General features: G+C 35.1%; 4 protein-coding genes and 1 pseudogene across 6 annotated transcripts; 2 read left to right on the top strand and 3 right to left on the bottom strand.

Annotated features, from left to right (window-relative positions):
• Positions 1–290: 290 nt before the first annotated feature.
• On the bottom strand, positions 291–3,438 carry LOC106449820. 2 transcript variants are annotated; one of them, XM_013891515.3, is made up of 9 exons: positions 3,245–3,438; positions 2,952–3,137; positions 2,714–2,813; positions 1,895–1,948; positions 1,671–1,776; positions 1,269–1,351; positions 1,036–1,097; positions 827–923; positions 291–719 (listed from the first exon to the last, which is right to left on the bottom strand). In XM_013891515.3, the coding sequence occupies exons 2-9, from the start codon at positions 3,119–3,121 to the stop codon at positions 663–665; spliced, it is 729 nt and encodes a 242-aa protein (XP_013746969.1). In that variant the 5' UTR covers positions 3,122–3,137; positions 3,245–3,438; the 3' UTR covers positions 291–662. The 2 variants fall into 2 exon arrangements, with proteins under 2 accessions (XP_013746969.1, XP_048590856.1); XM_048734899.1 differs by having other exon boundaries at positions 291–677.
• A 3,398-nt stretch (positions 3,439–6,836) lies between these two features.
• LOC125607626 (glutathione S-transferase T2-like) lies at positions 6,837–10,291 on the bottom strand. Its single transcript, XM_048777281.1, has 2 exons — positions 9,628–10,291; positions 6,837–9,545 (listed from the first exon to the last, which is right to left on the bottom strand). The coding sequence occupies exon 2, from the start codon at positions 8,800–8,802 to the stop codon at positions 8,038–8,040; it is 765 nt and encodes a 254-aa protein (XP_048633238.1). The 5' UTR covers positions 8,803–9,545; positions 9,628–10,291; the 3' UTR covers positions 6,837–8,037.
• A 222-nt stretch (positions 10,292–10,513) lies between these two features.
• On the top strand, positions 10,514–11,228 carry LOC106449848 (cytochrome B5-like protein). The gene has a single exon (XM_013891532.3). The coding sequence runs from the start codon at positions 10,686–10,688 to the stop codon at positions 11,049–11,051; it is 366 nt and encodes a 121-aa protein (XP_013746986.2). The 5' UTR covers positions 10,514–10,685; the 3' UTR covers positions 11,052–11,228.
• A 29-nt stretch (positions 11,229–11,257) lies between these two features.
• LOC106449838 lies at positions 11,258–13,336 on the bottom strand (annotated as a pseudogene).
• A 1,756-nt stretch (positions 13,337–15,092) lies between these two features.
• Positions 15,093–16,707, top strand: LOC106449904 (RNA polymerase-associated protein LEO1). 2 transcript variants are annotated; one of them, XM_013891578.3, is made up of 6 exons: positions 15,093–15,424; positions 15,526–15,755; positions 15,893–15,976; positions 16,055–16,150; positions 16,231–16,296; positions 16,370–16,707. In XM_013891578.3, exons 1-6 carry the CDS (start codon positions 15,229–15,231, stop codon positions 16,445–16,447), a joined length of 750 nt encoding a protein of 249 aa, XP_013747032.2. In that variant the 5' UTR covers positions 15,093–15,228; the 3' UTR covers positions 16,448–16,707. The 2 variants fall into 2 exon arrangements, with proteins under 2 accessions (XP_013747032.2, XP_013747026.2); XM_013891572.3 differs by having other exon boundaries at positions 15,097–15,424; positions 16,052–16,150.
• The last annotated feature ends 220 nt before the right edge of the window (positions 16,708–16,927 follow it).

Here is a 16,927-nt window from a genome sequence, read left to right as displayed (position 1 = left end):
AAATATTAACCCTATAATAAAATTAATTTATCAGAGTTATACCAACTTAATTCATTAAAAAAATAAAGTTTAATTTTTTTAACATAAATAATCATTTAAAATGAAATACGATAAATAAATATAAAATTTTTAAGTCTTTTATAAAATAAAACACAAATATATGAAAATGTGACATTTACTAAATATTTGTCAATTGAAAAAAAAAACAAAAATAAACCCGCGCTTTGAAAGCGCGGATCAAAATCTAGTATGTTATTATAAGCTCTTGATTCAGTAAATAGATTCGTTTCTTTACGCTAATACTAGGGTGCATGTATTGAAGACCAAAACTTACAAAGATGTGTTCTTAATACAAACGTAAATAACTCTTATCTAAAACCTTACACAAACGGCTAATCTATACAACCAACTCTACGACGGATATGTGCAACGAATTCATATCTTGGAAAGGTGTTTTGGTTAAACCCTTTCCACGCAAAAATTAGCCGACAGCACAAAGGGTTCTACAAGATAATATTCGTTCAATCTTGTGTTTTTCGCAGGTCATAAACCATCTTCTTTTAAGTCCAGGTCACATCTAACAACTGCCATTTCACCAGTTTTCTGTGCTTATTTCCTTTAGCATTGGTCAAAACCAAATCTCTCCCACCCCACCTCCCCCATCAGTTTCTTGGTTCCTGCTTCAGATGGATACTCGAAGGAATGATATAAGAGCTCGGCTGAGAGACAGATAAGAATATTCTATTTTAACATCAAACGTGAAGTAAACCAAACTATTTAAGGGTCCTATCCACACCATCTGCAGAGTAAATGCAAGATTGCTTACCCGTCGTGTACTTGTCATTAACATGCCAACAAGATCATTGTTGATTGAAACAGGCAGTGGTGACATCCGACTGATGATACCAGGCATCTGCTTCATGCTGTAGCAATGATAAGTAAGAGTATAACAAATCAAGCTTTTATAAAGAGAAGGAGAGAGACGACAAAGGAAATGTATCATTAGTGATTCATCGTGCAAATAGATCCACATACTCATTCAAGATGGAACTGATGTTATTTCTTGCAAGATAAAACAGACTGATGTTATCCTGTGGCTGTATGCATAAAATAGAATATTAGGATGACCACTGCATGTGAAAAGTAGGATCAATGATTTTTTTAGTCAATTTTTTTCTGCGCATACCAATGTTTCTCTACCGACTAGCATTAGGCTCAGATTACCTATTTACTGTTGCTAAAACAAAAAAAAAATGCAAATCAAATACCTTGAACACAGAAAGGTTTGAAGAAATTTGACTAAAAGCTTGAGCATTCTGCCGTAGAAGCTCCATAACTGCATCACTTGCACCTAAGAAAACAGGAGTTTGGAATAAATATGAAACCTGAAAATGTAACAGCTTTAGGATAGTGTAACAAGGTTGATTTTTCATTCTAAGATGGCACAACTAACTAAGAAGATGAGACAGTAATCAAGAGAGACAAGGAACTCTCTAACGTCAACAAGATGAATCACAAATTTACAGTAAATTGCTCGAAATTCTAGACAAGATGCACCTTGTCATTCTGAAATAATCCTTTTTTACGGTTATATCATTTGCAGGAAAGAGAGAAGAAGATAATGATGCCGACAATACTGTGTGTCTACGACCCAAATGGTACTTACTAACCTTCAAAAGGCACGCGTGCACTCTGGCACATAGGGTTCATGACATATGTAGCATTTTGTTGTGGCACGGTGGAGAACATGTTCAGTTTTGGGGGTAAATCCACCACCTTAATCAATTAAAAAAGCCATTTGCAGCTAATAAACTCTTCTAAGGAAAAATATAACATAGGCTACAATTATTATATGTTTACTTAATTACAGAAACATTTGGTTAAGCAAACATACCTTTCTATAATTAACATTCGTGGCACTATGTTCTTCTCCTTTTCTTCGTTTTTGCTGTAAAAAAGGATACCATTCTTAGCCAAGACAATTTAAAGATCATAGATAGTTGAAAGATAAAATAATAGCAAACTAGCAATTATTATAAAAGTTAAAAAAAAAAATAGTAATGTTGAAACTTTCTGTTTGAACGAGTCACAAAAATAAGCCTAGGAGGTAATCTTTAGCACAAAAACTTGTTTAACTCATTTTCCCACTTTATTATGTGAATCTAAAACACTAAACTGTAAGGCATACTGCAGGTAGCACAAATAGTACCCCTTAATTAAAGGTTACATGTCAAAATCAATTTCAGAAAGTTCGGAAAGACCAAGGATTATCTAACATAAAGCGATATAAGTTTAAGGGTAACTACATGAAGCTTAGGGTCAAATAAAGTTCCAACATGACTCCAGAGCAAAGAGAAAGCCAGATCTATCGTCAGCAATACATGTTATTTCTCTCCTCGCACACCCTCAACCATACTTTAGACAGACCTTTATGATATGGTAGGGTGTATTTGACCCATAGAGAAACATAACTTTTAAGCCTACCGTATAGCCAAAAATATGTATAAGATCTTTTCCTGTAGGAATTTATCTTTAACAGAGCATACATATTGGTTCCCTTATACTTAACAAATGCTTTAACAGTTATAGAAATATCTCTCGGACCACTAACTTCATGACAGCCACATATCGTATAAGTTAGAACTGCTGTTTCTTTCAACACACAAGTAAAAGGACAATAACAAGAAACTAAAACTTAATGACAAGGAGTTACCGTCATCCATTTACACCTCATTGCTACATCCCGTACGCTCTTATCTGGTAGAGTTGATGCGATCTTTACATACTTAGTAACCTGTGGTTCATCTTTAAACCTAAAAATAGCAAGAAAAAAGGTTTCATGCAATGCAAAGCAAAAACTGCAGATAACAGAACAGAATATGTGGTATATTAAAGTTAAAGTGAGAGGCAAAGTCAAGACCTTTATCAAAGCGGAAAAGAAGAAGACTTACATTGAAAGACCTTTCTCCAAAGTATACTGCTCCTCAAGAGACCAATCGACAGCTAAAGCAGCAGCTTCATGTTTGAGTCCAACCGGAGAATTCAGAGTCAGATGGAATCCAGAGGAAGCAGTCATGCTCGAACTACTGCTCGGCACGCAGTAATTATCCATCGGAATCATTCCCGGAGAGCTTGAGCTAAAGAACCACCCTCCCCCCCAAAGACATGTTCGATTTAGGGTTTAGCATTTACACCAAGACGCAAGCCAAAAAGAAGAATTGATTAAAGACCAAGAGAAACCCACCTCGTTTATGGAGATTGTGGAGACGTGATTCGCGAAGAGCGTCAGCGAGATGCCAATTTTCGAATTGCAGAAGCCAACGAAGAAAGAGAAAGAGGGAGGAGTAAAATGGTGGTTTTGTTTTGTTTATGGAGCACAAGGCACTTTTTATTCTGAGTGTGGTTTTGCTTTTGGTTTTGTCCACTCTTTGAGGAGAGAAGGTTTGGTTTATTCGTGAATAATCTTTTTAATCCTAGGCAATTTGTGTTGTGAATAACACAGTCACCTACACTTTCCAACATTTTTTCCTCTTTATTTTACAACAACAAGCTATTACAAAATCATAAAGTTGAGTATCCATTTTCTCAATGGAATATGACATTTTCTTCTTCTTTTTCTACACCATATATGCCATTTTTTTTGCTTTAAGATTTTTTACATGCATTATAGTCTATAGTAAACATATCTCTATAATATTATTTGAGAAATCAGTTTATTATGTGTCACTCTCACGTTAACTTTCACAATTGTTGATTATACTGTTACCTTAATGAATTAATAATATATTTCAATTACAGCAAAAAATATCGATAAATTGTATTTTACTTATATAATATTATTTACAAATACAATCATAATTTTTTTTACTACTTATTTATAAGAGATATTAAAAAATAAAATAAAAATTTAAAAATAAACATCATTTGATCAAATAGTTACAAAATAGTTTAATGAAGTAGATATATTATATTGTATCATTATTAAAGTTATTTGTTTTCTTAGTATTAAATTTTATTTAAAATTTTATGTTTTTATGTTTGTGGAACTTAATAGAACCATAATCAAAATACCAAAGCATATCTAAATTTTCATTTTAAAGATTATTTAAAATAAATTTATGCTTACATTCAATAAATCAAAAGCATAAAGTTATTTAGAATTTATAAAACATTTTTATTTTACCTAAATTTTTGATCCATAAAAAAATACATTTACACCAACACACGGGTTATATTTTTAAAATATGGGTGTAATAATTGACGGATCAAAAAATAAAATAAAATTATTCACTATAAATTATAAAATTTATGGGTTTAGAAATATATTAAACAATTATTTAACACATATAAATTTATAAATATATTACCATTTATATAAGATAATTAAAAAAAAAGAATATCCGTCAAGCTCTAGTTTACTAATTATTTAAAAACTAGGTGTTCTGCTCGCACATGCGTGCATATTGTTCTTATAGATATTTATATGTTTATAACTATTAAATCAAAACCAACATAATGAATTATTAATTATGTTTTTAAAAAGATAAATCAAACATTAAACTTTATATTTTATAATAAAAATATTATTTCAGATAAAAACACAACATATTTAAAAATTATCTTATGTTTTAAAAATATATTTTTTTTTTTGAGAATTTTATTATATTTACTTATAGTCAATTATCAAATATAACATATAAATAAAATATTATTAATATATATTCATTTGTTTTTATCAAAATATATATATGCTAATTGTTGTGTTAAATTTTAAAAACTTTCACATATATTTTAGGAAATATATTTATTTGTTTGATTAGCATTTAATTATAAATTTTTTTATATCTAACTACAAATTTTATAATAAAATATTACTTTCAGATAACAACATGATATATCTAAGAATTATCTTATGTTTTAAAATATGTTTTTATTTTTGAAACTTTTATCATATTTATTTATAGTCAATTATCTAATATAATATATAAATATAATAGTATTAATAAAAAATAGTTTTTAATTATTTATATTTTAGATAATAATAATTATTATTAATTTTAACACTTATTTAATCAGATATACTTTAAATTCATTTTTATTTTTGACTAATTTGTATAATTTATTAATTAAGGGTATAAACGATATATTATTAATTTTAATCACTTTTTTAATCAGACAGATTTGAAATTAGTTTTTATTTTTTGAGTAATTTATATAATTATTCATTAAAAGTATAAACGATATTAACCGCTCTAATTTTTAACATGAAAACTCCGTTGCAAAAATTTACTTCGCAAATAATAGTATAGATCTGGTTTAAATTCAATCTGAACCTTAATAACCAAGATTACCAAGCCTATGTTTCTCTTTTCACACTTTAAATGCAATCTCCATCGCTAGATTTGTGTGTACAGTTCTAGACTTAAGTCACATATATGAGAGTTCTTTTAATGAGTTAAAGAAGCAAGCATAAGAGCATCCGCATCAATGAACCCCCTCTTGGGGTTCATAGGATTTTTTTAATATTTTTTGATGGGACCATGAATAGTGATGAACTTCTATCGTTTGTGTGTCTGCATTAGTGAACCTGAAGAAGGAGTTCATAGGAATAAAATAATATTTTTTTTAAAAAAAAATATTTGAAAACTTTTTATTCAATACATTAAAAATATTCAAATACATTAAGAATATTAATGAACATAGAAAGATTATTCATCTACATTACCAAACTTTTTCCATACATTTTCAACTAAATCCGCTTTCAAAAGATGATGTTTCTCTGAATCCCGAACTTCATTACGAACGCCTAACATATTACCGATATTAAAACTTGTTCTCGTTTTCACCTTGGAACTTCTGCTTGACTCTCCTGACTCGAACTCAGATGTATCAATTTGGGTATATCCGTCTCGTTCGTTCTCCACTATCATATTGTGCAATATGACACAACTTCTCATAATCATTCCTATCTTTTCCTTGTCCCATAGTAGAGCTGGGTTTTTAACTATTGCGAACCTTGATTGCAATACTCCAAAAGCCCGTTCGACATCTTTTCTGGTGGATTCTTGACGTTCGGCAAATAGCTCTGCTTTAGGACCTTGAGGGAGTGGGATGGATTGGATAAATGTTGACCAATTTGGATAAATTCCGTCAGTAAGGTAGTAGGCCATACGATAAGTGTGGTTGTTGACCTTGAACTTCACTTTTGGTGCTCGACCTTGTAAAATATCATCAAAAACTGGTGACCGATCAAGAACATTGATATCGTTGAGGGTACCTGGTAATTCGAAAAATGTGTGCCAAATCCAAAGATCTTGTGACGCAACAGCTTCTAAGACAATTGTCGGCTTTCCTGAACCACGTGTGTACTGACCTTTCCAAGCCGTTGGACAGTTTTTCCACTCCCAGTGCATACAGTCGATGCTGCCAATCATCCCTGGGAACCCCCGTACCTCTCCAATATCGAGTAATCGTTGAAGATCATCCTCATTAGGTCTTCGTAAATACTCCTGTCCAAACAATTGTATTATCCCAGCAGTGAAATTTTCCAAACATAAACGTGCCGTACTTTCACCAAGTCGGAGATACTCGTCATATGTATCTCCCGATTGACCGTATGCCAGCATACGTATAGCTGCCGTACACTTTTGAAGTGCAGATAGCCCGAACCTTCCGTGAGCATTTTTTCTTTGCTGAAAGTATGGCACTTCAGTACTTAGGCGATCGACAATGCGAAGGAACAATGACTTGTTCATTCGAAAACGCCTCCTAAACATTTCCGGTGGGTATGTGGGATTTTCGTTGAAATAGTCGGTCAATAGTTGACTGTGTCCGCGTTCCCGATTTCTTTCGATATAAGCTCGTCTCTTCGGGTTGTTAGCTTGACCATCAACTACTGAATCGATGAAATTATCAACAACTTCGTCGACCATTTCTTCTAAATACTCATCTACTTCGTCACTTGATGAGGAAGACATTGTTGAAGCAATTTACTTCCTATAAAAGGCAAAAGAGATTTATAAGTACATTACATTTATTTCCTTGTCTTTTATCATTTTTTTCTTAAATTTAAAAATATTAGTTTAAATTTCCAAAACTTAAATTTTTTATAAACTTATTAACATATAACTTATAAGTACATTACATTTATTTCCTTGTCTAAAATTTATTTAATTTCCATAACTTAAATTTTTTTATAAACTTATTTAATTTCCATAACTTAAATTTTTTTATAAACTTATTAAATTTCCATAACTTAAATTTAGTTTAAATTTCCTACTTATTAAACTTAACTTTTTGAAAAATTTATAAAACATTACTAACATCTACGGATTGAAGATTGATTTCTTTTGGTTGAATGCAAGGAACAACGCAAGTGTGGAGAATCAATGCAAGTGCTGATGGTTGAGGAGTGTATGAAGGTGTGGTGATAGTTGCGAGGTTAAGTGGTGATGGTTGAGAAAAATCGTGGTGATGGTTGAGAAGTGAATGAAAGGGTGGTGATAATTGAGAGGAATCAATGCAAAAGTGAAGAATCAATGCTAGAGTGAAGAATCAATACTAGAGTGGTGATAGTTGAGAAGAAACAACAATTTATAGTGAAAGAGTTGTTGCAGTTCCATAAGTGAAAACATAGACTATATAAAGAGACATATTTTACAATGTGATCGGGTACATACACCCGTGAGTACAAAATAGAACCCGTGGGTACATACACCCGTGAGTTGAAAACAGAACCTGTGGGTACATACACCCAGTAAAGCCGATGAAGTTAAAAGAAGTGTAGAAAGATTCAAAATTCTACACTCACCCGTGAATCAAACAGAGAACCCGTGACCTGATACCAAAAGAAGCTGAGACCTACTGACAACACGTCCACACGCACGCATCCACCTACCGCAACCCGTGACCTGCAAACCTGCAAACCCAAAACATATTCAGCAAATTTCAAATGCAATCAAGTTCATATCAAGCATTATCCAACAAAAAAATTAACTGAAAAAGTTCATATGAAATGCAATTAACCTACTGACCCTATCAAAGCATTTCAGAAATGAGTTTATTTTTAAGAGACACTTCTTGTGGAGAAAGTGTAGCTTCAGATTTTGCAAGCAAGCGATCAAGGATTTTCTGTTTAGATATAGTATTTTTGGCAGCTAATATGCTCTCTATCTGATCAAAAGCTGCTTCATTGGTGTGCTTCTTGCGTTTCGCTGCTTTGCTAGCCTTAACGCCAGGAGGCCTAACATCTTGGTCCCCAGGAACCTCCTCAGCCGGTTCCTTCCTTTTCTCCTTTGCACCATCTTTCGACAATGAATGTGATCTCCATTTTTGATCAAACCTAAGCTCCCTCCAACAATGTTCCATACTGAACTTGACATGATAGTCGTTAAAGAAGATGTCATGGGCAGCCTTCATGACATCATTCTCATTTTGCCCACTCGCTTGCTCCTTCAGCGCGGCTTCATGGCTTCCAACAAACTTGCAGACCTGCTCATTAACCCTTCCCCACCGCTGCTTACATTGACTCCACTCCCTAGGAATGGAGCCAATGAGCAGAGGACTAGCATTGACATACTCCACTATGCGCTTCCAAAACGTGCCTGCCTTCTGCTCGTTACTCACGATTGGATCCTTGCTGGTGTTCAACCAAGCACTGATTAAGACAACGTCTTCTTTGGTTGTCCACTTACGCTTTGACGCCGCTTTAGGAACCTCAGAACACCCTAAGTCTATGGTTTGACTGCTCTGAGAGACTAGTAGGTTAACCAATCCGGGAGAGTTATAGTTAAAAGGATCCATTTAGATTTTAGATAAATGGGTTTAAACTTTGGTTTGTGTTTTCAGAAGAAGATTGCCTATGATTTTAAACTAGTTTTGACCTTGAAAGGACAAAAAATTAAAGTGGGTCTAACCACCAAACATTGATTAAAGTTTTTAAAACTACAACTACTACACAGACTGTATTCAATAAACATCAAATCAGTTCTAACTCAACTCTACCTAGCAGTCGAATTGATTACACAACCAACTCAACTATAACTAGCACTCGAATTGATTAAATTCATCTACACAAGTACACGGGCTTCACACTCAACCATTCATCAACATTCATTTCAAATTCATCTCAACCTAGTACACATAGTTCAGTTCAAAGTCAACTATAACTAGCACTCGAATTGATTAAGCTTAAGTGTTACCTTTTTTTCAGTCGAAGCATAGGTTCTCCAAGAGCGCAACCTGCACTGAGAGGTTATAAACCTGCCCAGTGAGGTTATCAACCTCCCGATTGAGGGCTTTAACCTCTGCCTGGACATGGAAAAAACAATCACAAATTGTTAGTCCGTTAATAAAAAATTAAGGAAAATATTACAAATTTTAAACAAAAAAAATGGAAGTCACATTACCTCCAGCCTCTCAATCTGATTATTGACCTCCGGGAGTCCGTTGATCACCAACTCAACCTCCTCAAGACGCTTTGTGAGACGTTCGATATGCTCCTGGACACCAATCACCCAAGGCTGACGGTAATGAAACCCATCAGCCTTGTTAAGCACAAAACACATGTGAGAATCTGGTTCGAAACTCAATTAAATGGAAATAATTAAATTGAGAAGAAGCGCTTACCGTGTAGTTTTTGCAGGTGAAGAACCGCTTCCCAGGAAGAGTGTCGTAGTCGTCCTTCCCCCGAACTTCGTCAATGATTCTCCCTCCGCAGGGACACCTCGTCGGAATCCCGTATTCTGAATCTGCCACGTATCCTTGCATGTTGATCAACTCCGTCTGCCTCTTTGTCTCTCTTCTCTCTTATGCGGGATCCATCTGTACCAGAAAAAGCAAAGATTATAACAAAATAAACGGTAAAGCGTAACCACAAACTCGATTTGGAACCCTAAGTAGAAACCCCCAAATCGATTTCAAATCCTCGAGAAACGAACCCTAAATGGAACCCGCATGGCGATTATTAACCCTAAATCGAAACCCCCATATCGATTTTGAACCCTACATCAAAACCCCCAAATCGATTTTCAATTAACCGATAACCCTTTCGACCCCAAATAGATTCAATGAAACCGTAAAAGTAGTTGATACTCACCTGAGATCGTTTACGAGAGTCTCCGACGTCGATTCGATCGAGAAATTCTCCGGCTGTCGCGTCGCACGAGATATCGCCTCCACAGAGAGAAACCCTAGCTTTCGAGAAAAGGAGAGAAAATGAATGATCTCACGCGGAACCCTATTTTTCTCCCTTTCGACGCGAAAACACGCGGCCAATGCCTGTACGACGCGTGGCTTGAACCCGTATCATACGGGCTCACTCCAAAGAGACGGATCACCCAATTAAACCCATTAAAACTTTTCTTTTTATTTTTCGGGCCTATGAACCCCAGCCCATGAACTCCTATTAATCCGCTAATGCGGATGTTCTAAGCAATACTATGTTCCACACAGTTACACAAATCTGCACCACACTCTTCCTAATTGAAATCGATAAATCAAAAGACTCAGTGTACCCACTAGAGTTGAAGACAATGATAATTATTGTTGTGACTTTTATGCCCTCTCATATTAAGAAACCCTAAATCCAATCATTTGTTTGGGTTAGCAATCTGGATCTAAGTATCATTCTCACTCCACTTGTAAACTAAAAGAAACCCAATTCATCCTCTCTCTCTCTCTCGAAGATGATAGCTGTGATCGGATTGCTTCTGGGTTTTCTAGTTTCAGCATTGTTCTTAATCCAAGGAAAGAGAAGATCATCTAATGGTGGTCAAGAGAAGAAGCAATCTAGTAATGATGAGCCTAAAGATTCGAAGCCAAAGAGTTACAGCAAAAGTGAAGTCGCAGAGCACAACAGAAGAGACGATTGTTGGATCATAATCAAAGATAAAGTCTATGATGTCACTTCTTATGTTGAAGAGCATCCTGGTGGTGACGCTATTCTAGATCATGCTGGTGACGATTCTACTGATGGCTTTTTCGGACCACAACATGCCACTCGTGTTTTCGACATGATCGAGGATTTCTACATCGGACAACTTCGTGAGTAAAAAGATAAGAGATTTGTGTAACTTTTTGTCTTGTGTTTCTTCCTCTATTTTTTGTTGTTGTAATGCCAAGTTTCCTCCTTTTCTGTTACTTTTTCATGAAAAATGATCTGTTTCAATTGTTCTAAACCCATTAGTTTTGGTAGATTGAGTAATATAGACTCTTCAGAGAGTATGTGATGAGTCTATAGAGTTTGGAATGCATTGAGTTTCTTGTGGGAATCAACAAGTTTATTAAGAACATAACTATTTTAGTTCTACAATTCGAGTTCCATCTGAGAGAAAAAAATTCTGATACATCCCTAATCTCAAAAAGACAAGCATTGATAGCTGCTAATCGAATAAACTAGCAACGTTCATATGAAGAAGATCGGCCTCCAGATCGGCTAGGACAGTCATAAAGACCTGCTCTGCTTCTATAGGCTCTTCCCTCATCACGTAACGGTCCCATAGCTCCATACCTATCACTTGAGTATATGTCCCTGTCATAGCCTCTCTCTCCCCTGCCAAACTCATGCTCAGGATGATGATCGCGTTCAGACATCCCATACCTATCACTCACCAAACCGTCTCCTGGTGGACCATACCTGCTTCGGTTGGTTATGCATCAAAAGATCAGAACTTTCCTAAACCAGTATACCTGTAGGAAATAACTAGACCAGAGAGTTACAAACCTCTCCACTGGATACAAGTCACGAGCTTCTTACTTGCCTCCACCTTCAAAGCAGTCTCTGTAGCTACTATACTGTCTACCATCACGAGGATTATCCATGTAGCGGTCACGGTCATAGCAATCTCGGTGTCCACCATATGAGCCAACTCTAGAGCGGACTGCAGAAGGATCTCTGTACCGTCCTCGATCACCACCAGTTGATGGGCATTCTCGTGCCCAATGACCACGACCCCCACACTTAAAGCACTCATCTTCAGCACCACCCCTTCCTGCTCCTCCATAATATCTTCCATTTCCTTGTGATGAATAGCCTCCGTCCTCTCCCCCACCAGCCTTAGGCTCAGCATTATTCACCGAGATGACCCTACCACCCAACTCCCTCCCGTGCATGTGTTTAATTGCATCATCAGCTCCTTGGCGATCACTGAATGTAATAAACCCAAACCCACGTTGGCGGCCAGTATCTTTCTCCACCATGATCTACAATGACACACAAAAAAAAGACCAATAGTGGGTTATGAAATAGCAAAAAACTACAGCCAAAAAAATGCACATGCTGGTGGAAGTGGCAAACAGAAGACAATCAGTAAGACTCGGAAGTGACATTCCATACACAAACAATACTAACATGAACAATATATTTTCTAATGCATACCAAGTTTCATAAAAAATCATGGAAATATATATACTAAAAACATTACCTAGAATCAAACAACAGAATGTTGAATTACATCCGCATACTTGTAGATAAACAAATCCACAGGGGAGAGTCGCATTAATGATTCTAGCAAAAAGATGTGGGAGATTAGCCTCTAGCCAAAAAACCATACTCTAAGCCTTTGCATCTGGGCAATGTTATACCTGATCACTTTCTCATTATCTTAATGTGACTACATCAAAACCTCAGCAAACTAAAAAAGGAAAAGGCTAATATGCTCTGATCAAGAGACCATTATTGACCAGAAAAGTTATCATCTTGGAGATGCTTCCATATGCCAAACAATTGTACGTGTTACAGAACAAAAGCAGCAGAAAATGAGCAAAAAGAGTGTCTTCTTGCTACTAATTTTATCCAGGGAAGCTTTCAACAAGTCAATAAACCTCATTTAGATAGGTAAACATGACAGATATTCCACATCTCTGAACATCAAATAAGTTCTTACTAAAGAAGAGAGATATCATCCAAACTAAATCATAAGCTCCAACACGAGAGTCTCTGTAATTTGTGATAGGTCACATAGCACAAGCAAAGAAGGAGACTGTAGACCTGACACTCGATGATATTTCCGTAGCGGTGAAAAGTATCTTGAAGCTGCCTCTCACTCTCAGTGACAAGCCTCCCACGAAGATTCTGTTGTCAAGACTCCCATCGCTTTCTCTATCTTTCATCTTCAGCAACTCTCACTGGAGCAGAAGAGACAATAACATAGTTAGCCCACGATATCAAACTCAAAAACACCTTAAAGAAGTCTTCTTTTTACATAAGAATCACTCTCGACAAAACAAGTCTCTCTTAACTCACAAAAGTGGAGAGAACTTTCTGTGAGAACAAAGAATCAGGTCGAGAATCCCAAGTAAGAGAAGAACGAAACGCTAAAGATTTTGCATTGGTAAACCCAAAATACTCACCGCTGAGTCAAAGGTAACAACTTTCTCTGCGTTGGTAGTGTGATGGGAAAAGTGCCAATTTCGATCCCAGCAATTTCAGTCGTGCCAAATACGAGCCGAACAATTGATCAGTACCAAATACGACCTCAACTCAATTATAATTAAAAAAAACTACCTGAACTTCTTAAAACATGCATAAATCTACATTGACTCTAACAGGAGTTAGTCAACCGTTAACGAGATAAAACGACGTTGTTTTGATATACGAGGAAAGTGCCGATTTCGACCTCAACACTCTCAGCCGTGCCAAATAGGACCCGAACAAATGGCCAGTGCCAAAAACGACCTCAACTTAACTATAATTTAAGAAAAATTACCCAAACTTTTTTAAACGCGTCTAAATCTACGTTGAATCTAATAGAAGTTAGTCAACCGTTAACAAGATAAGACGACATCGTTTTGATATATATATATATATTTTTAAAAAAAAAAAAATATGTTCATTTCAGGATTTAAACCGTGCCGAGATATCCTTTTAAAGGGGCACACTAACAACTAGACTAAAATAATTTTTTGAAATATTATTACAAATTGAAATTTCCCATTATATAAACTACTATTCTTCTTCATCTTATCCAATTTAAAACCTTAGTGATTGCTTTATATATTTAAGTTATTGTTTAATATGTCTAATATTTTGTACAATATATTTTAGTGAAAGAAAGGTAAAATGTGTCTTAACATTTTTGAAAAAAAATATCAAAATATATAATATTAACTTTGAAAAATAAAAATAAATTCCACTTAAGTTTAAAAATAAAAAAAAATTATATAAGAAAATTGTATAAATAAATTCAAAGTTTTAAGCATATTTAAGATCGTATAATAATAAATATTATATTATTTATATTTTAGTAAGATATAAGTTTATTAAAGATATGATAAATAAAAAAACATGTAAATGTATTTATATAAATCAGAAACAATTGGCACCAAAATTATAAATTGGATAAGATGAAGAATAATAGTAGTTTATATAATTTGAAATTTGTAATAGTATTCAAAAATATTACTTTTATATAGTTGTTAGTGTGCCCATTTAAAAGGGTGTCACAGCACGGTTTGAGTTCCGGAATGAACATACTTTTTAAAAAAAAAAAAAATATATATATATATATATATATATATATATATATATATATATATATCAAAACAACGTCGACTTATCTTGTTAACGATTGACTAACTTCTGTTAGAGTCAATGTAGATTTATGCACGTTTTAAGAAGTTCAGGTAGTTTTTCTTAAATTATAATTAAGGTGAGGTCGGTTTTGGCACCGACCATTTGTTCGGGTCCTATTTGACACGACTGAGAGTGTTGGGGTCGAAATTGACACTTTTCCTCGTATATCAAAACGATGTCGTTTTATTTTGTTAACGATTGATTAGCTTCTGTTAGAGTCAATGTAGATTTAAGCACGTTTTAAGAAGTTCAGGTAATTTTTTTGAATTATAGTTTAGTTGAGATCGTATTTGGCACTGATCAATTGTTCGGATCGTATTTGGCACGACCTAAATTGTTGGGGTCGAAATTGACACTTTTCCCGTAGTTTGATGGTGTGTTATCTGTGAAGAAGCTTTGGGTCTCTTTTAACACAGAAATACAATTTCAATAAAAAATAAGTAATGAGCCGTGAATTACGAAAACACCCTTACGAAAGCCTTTAAATTACAAGAATAGCCTATAAACCCTAAAACCCTAACAAAGTAAAGTATCATCGCCTACCTTTCAGTCTCCAAGCTCCTCTTTTCTTTTCAGTTTTCAGTCGAATCCAAAGTTTGGTCCTTTCCGTCAGATTTTCGATTTCGTGATTGAGATATTTTCAGAGCAGAAAAAAAATGATAAAGAGGCGGTTTTACAAGCTAGAGCATGGTGATAAAGACAGTGGATCTGACTCCTCTTGCTTCTCTTCTGATTCCGATCCTGAATCTGAAGAAGAAGACTCCGAGCTATCCCAATCCCAATCCGAATACGAAGACGCCGTTGCAGAAGGTTCTGAAAGTTCTGATGATGAAGGAGAAGATGACTCCCCAGGTTTGCTTGCTTCTTTTCAATCGAACCATTATTAGTGATAATGTTTAGAGACAACTTAGAAAGTTAAAGTGACAACCTTTGGCTTAAATTTTCTGTTATAGCTAATGGGGACGATGCTGATGTTGATGATGATGAGTCCGATGGTGATGCCTATCGAGGGAGATATGAGAAGACGTCGATGGAATACGGTTTGGAAGAACCACCGGAAGAGGAGGAAGAGAACTATATTATGGGTTGTATGATTAAGTGCAAATCGGTTTACAAGTGCAGATATTGCCCAAACACCATTTGTTTGAACGAGAGGACTATGCAAGAGCATGTTTCATCCAAGGTACCAAATTACTTAGCTTTATGAGTATTGGGTTTTCGGAATGAGTCTGAAGGATTAGGTGTGATAAGCATGAGGTTTGCTTTGTTTCTATCTTGTAGTTGTTCAAAAGGTTTTATTTTTATTTTGACTCATTTCAGAAGCATGCTCGTTCTGAGAAATTAATGAAGGAAGAGAAGCTCAGAACCGATGATGATGATGATGATCCAGAGACCCCATCTCAGGTTTTTTCTTTTGGGCATTTGACTATTTGAGAGTATGCCAACAAGTTCTTATGATGAGTCCTAATCAAATTATAGCAGGTAAAAGGGAACAGAAGATCACAAAGAAAGGGTAAGAGATCTCAAAAACAAGGAAAGCTCAGAAGCGAAGTGGATAACCCAGAGACGCCATCTCAGGTTTGGGTTTTATTGAGAAATTGCAAAACAAGTGCTTTTGACTTCTTCAGATGAGTGCTAACCAAAACTCTCGACTGTAGGAGAAGCAGGTAAAGGGAAACAGAAAATCACGAAGACAGGGTATGATTTCACAAAAACAGGAAAAGGTAAGCGTAGCTAGCCGGGTCATTTACCATGCTTAGTCTGTCAAAAGCCTTACCCGTTTATTTTAACATCCAGGGTTCGTCGATCACAGATGGAGAAAAAGCACATGCGACGCCAAAATCTAGAAAGAAAATGCGTCAAACTAAGGATTGAGACTAGTGTGTAGCTCCAGCAATATGAAAGGTTCATATTCATCTTTTCTTCAAGGAAACATAGTTGGAGAGTGGGTTGGCTATGAGTCAGATCTTTTGACTTGCAAGTTTTTGTCTACAAAATATGTTGCTTGTAACTGATATATGGTTTTGATTAGTTGAGATTTTGGTTATATACAGTTCTTGTGTTTCTGTTTTATGCAATTTGGATCTTGTCTAGACTTTGTGTTGTTATGTTCTTTTGAACCTCTCTTCCTATTACCTGGTTAGTCGTCTAAACCTTTTCCAAGCAATCATGTTGGTAAACGGCTATTTCTTACCCATCATATCACGATATGTTTATTGGATATGAAACGGCCGTTTATCCGCAATCATTCAGGATCAAAATCTGTTTCATCTTGTGATTCCATCAACTTTTCGACTGAAACCTTTCCAAGGCAGAACCAGTAAGATTTTGCAGAGACAATGCTCTGTTTTGTGG

This window comes from Brassica napus, chromosome A1 (assembly GCF_020379485.1).
Source record: "Brassica napus cultivar Da-Ae chromosome A1, Da-Ae, whole genome shotgun sequence".
In the NCBI taxonomy this organism is placed as follows: Eukaryota; Viridiplantae; Streptophyta; class Magnoliopsida; order Brassicales; family Brassicaceae; genus Brassica; species Brassica napus.
Note: the sequence above shows the minus strand (reverse complement) of the source record. Positions and strands in the feature narration are given on the sequence as shown.